At 33.8% G+C, this 2,629-nt stretch overlaps 1 protein-coding gene across 1 annotated transcript in view; it reads left to right on the top strand.

Moving 5' to 3' along the window:
* Positions 2,083–2,629, top strand: part of LOC104781541 (probable WRKY transcription factor 70) — a 3,361-nt gene continuing 2,814 nt past the window's right edge. The window contains exon 1 of the mRNA XM_010506245.1: positions 2,083–2,512. Within this exon, the coding sequence (XP_010504547.1) occupies positions 2,181–2,512 (332 nt within the window). The 5' untranslated portion in view covers positions 2,083–2,180. The remainder of the gene's footprint in view (positions 2,513–2,629) is intronic.

Raw genomic sequence — 2,629 nt, 5'->3', positions numbered from 1 at the left:
CAATTGGTCAGAGACTAATTCTCATTCGATAGACAATGCATTATGAGTAAAAAAGACTAATTAGAAGAAATGCCGGCCTAATAAGTTTGATTAATAATATATAAAACTATATTACAGTGACTTACGATATGTGTATTAATAAATGTATTTGCGATTTGCCAACTGGAATAAATTTTGCTACAGAACCAACCTTTTGAATTTAATGAAAATGTTGAGACACAACAACTAGACTTTACGCCATTAATAACACAGGTCTCATTTATGAACCTGCGAACAAATCTTGTCAGTAGTTTATTGGTTTCTGCCCTTCTGGAGGTGTAATAAGCCATGGTAGCTAACAACACCCAAAATAACTAAAACCAAACTCTTATCCTAAAATTTGTCTTTTAGTATTCCTTTTATCAGAAAAATAATAGTCTTAATAGTAATAACCTCTGTTCAGGATTTAATTGTGTTCTGAAATTGATTTATCTTTTGATCCTAGCTCAAATGATGTCTTAAACTTCATTATAGGAGATTGTCTCAAAATCATGACGTTGAAAAAGTCGGCAATAGATTATACACTAATATATTTCCGTAAATAAAAATTATGGACTAAAAATCAATAAAAAAACGTTTACCATTTTAGACTTTTAGTCATGTCAAACATGTCCTATATAAATATCACCGATCGTTAGTTTAAACTTGGTTAGAAGAGAGTGAGTGTGCACTAGACCAACTAGGACATCTCTGACAATAAGCGAGGAGTACCCATATACGTGTACGTATATGATACATGGAAATAGTGAGCGAGGGCCATTGAGTTTGAAAAGTATTGAAAATATTTATCTTCTACTAAAATTAAGCCAAATAATAAAAAGATGATATATATGAAAATACGTATGATGCCTAACTGTACCTTTTCGACGAAACGGAACAGAGTGATCCGAGTGAGAGACGACATATTAATACTTTTCAACAATACATTGTGTTGTTATCATTATAGAATGTATTGAATTTAAGTCTATTATAAGATAGAAGAGTTTCTTTTTCTTTTTGGACAACAGATAGAAGAGTTTCTAGAAAAAACAATTGGGTAGAAAAGTTTAGTTTTGATACGCCATATTTTATAGTAGTCAAATGAGATGTTTAGTTAACTTAGTCTAATTATATATGTTTATGATATATAAAAGGTTAATTAGTCGTACTGGAGGGCAAATGAGAGCTAGAGATCCAATTTACTTTCTACTCATGTAAGTTCTCATTCTCAACGTAATCAATCGAACTTAGATAAGCCTCTCTGCTCCAATATCCATCACTCAATTATTTTATGTCAAAGCAATTCGTTTAGGACTCGTCTGAACGTAAACTATTTGAACTAGGTAGGTCTATTTAGGGAGTATACATCTCGGTAATAGCTGATAAGGACCTATCTGTATGTCGTTTTGAATTTTTGGTATGCAAAACTACTATTCAAAATACCGTATCTTCGGCAAATAGAAAAATAGATCATAAAATTTGGATATCAAATCTGACACGACCCCTAATTCAATCCACTACATCACTCTGTTTAAACTTTTACTAAATCAGTAAAAACAGAAAAGGAAGGTTTGAACTTTGAACGGATATTTTCTAGATTCTTTATTAGTCTAAATTTCGGTCCAAAAGTTACCCGATTATAGAAACACATTGAATGATCCTAAGTAATTATGGATTACAGCAAGATTCTATATTCCATTCTCACTGAGTGATGAAATGACATCATGATCACTACATCATCGAGCTTACGTCAGGAAGCTCCACAAGCAAAAAAAAAANATAGTAGTCAAATGAGATGTTTAGTTAACTTAGTCTAATTATATATGTTTATGATATATAAAAGGTTAATTAGTCGTACTGGAGGGCAAATGAGAGCTAGAGATCCAATTTACTTTCTACTCATGTAAGTTCTCATTCTCAACGTAATCAATCGAACTTAGATAAGCCTCTCTGCTCCAATATCCATCACTCAATTATTTTATGTCAAAGCAATTCGTTTAGGACTCGTCTGAACGTAAACTATTTGAACTAGGTAGGTCTATTTAGGGAGTATACANCCCTTATATTTACACACACTTCTCTGCTTTCCCTTTAATCATACAAACAACACCAAGAGAGAAAGAAAGAAAAAAAACCACCAAAAACTTTCTAAAACTCAACAAATGGATACTAACAAAGCAATAAAGCTTAAAGTTATGAACTACCACCTCGTTGAAGGCCATGAGTTCGCCACTAAGCTTCAGCAACTCCTCTCTCAACCCGGGTCGGGTCAGGGTTCAGCGGAAGATTTAGCGGCTAAAATCTTAGAGACTTTTAACAAGGCCATCTCCATTCTTGATTCCATCGAACCCCTCTCCTCCTCTTCCTCCTCTCTTGCCGCCGTTGAGGGCTCTCAAAATGCTTCATGCGACAACGACGGCAAGTTTGAAGATTCCGGCGATAGTCGGAAAAGATTGGGACCCGTTAAGGGCAAAAGAGGCTGCTACAAAAGAAAGTAAGTTTCACATTTCTTTTCCCAAAAGATCATCTAGGATTTAATTACTGTTTTGGTTAGTCACAAACAAACAAAATATTTAGCTTTGGTTGCAAGAATCATAAGTAGGTTAAGAGC

The sequence above is a fragment of the Camelina sativa genome, chromosome 4 (genome assembly GCF_000633955.1).
Source record: "Camelina sativa cultivar DH55 chromosome 4, Cs, whole genome shotgun sequence".
Taxonomy (NCBI): Eukaryota; Viridiplantae; Streptophyta; class Magnoliopsida; order Brassicales; family Brassicaceae; genus Camelina; species Camelina sativa.
Note: the sequence above shows the minus strand (reverse complement) of the source record. Positions and strands in the feature narration are given on the sequence as shown.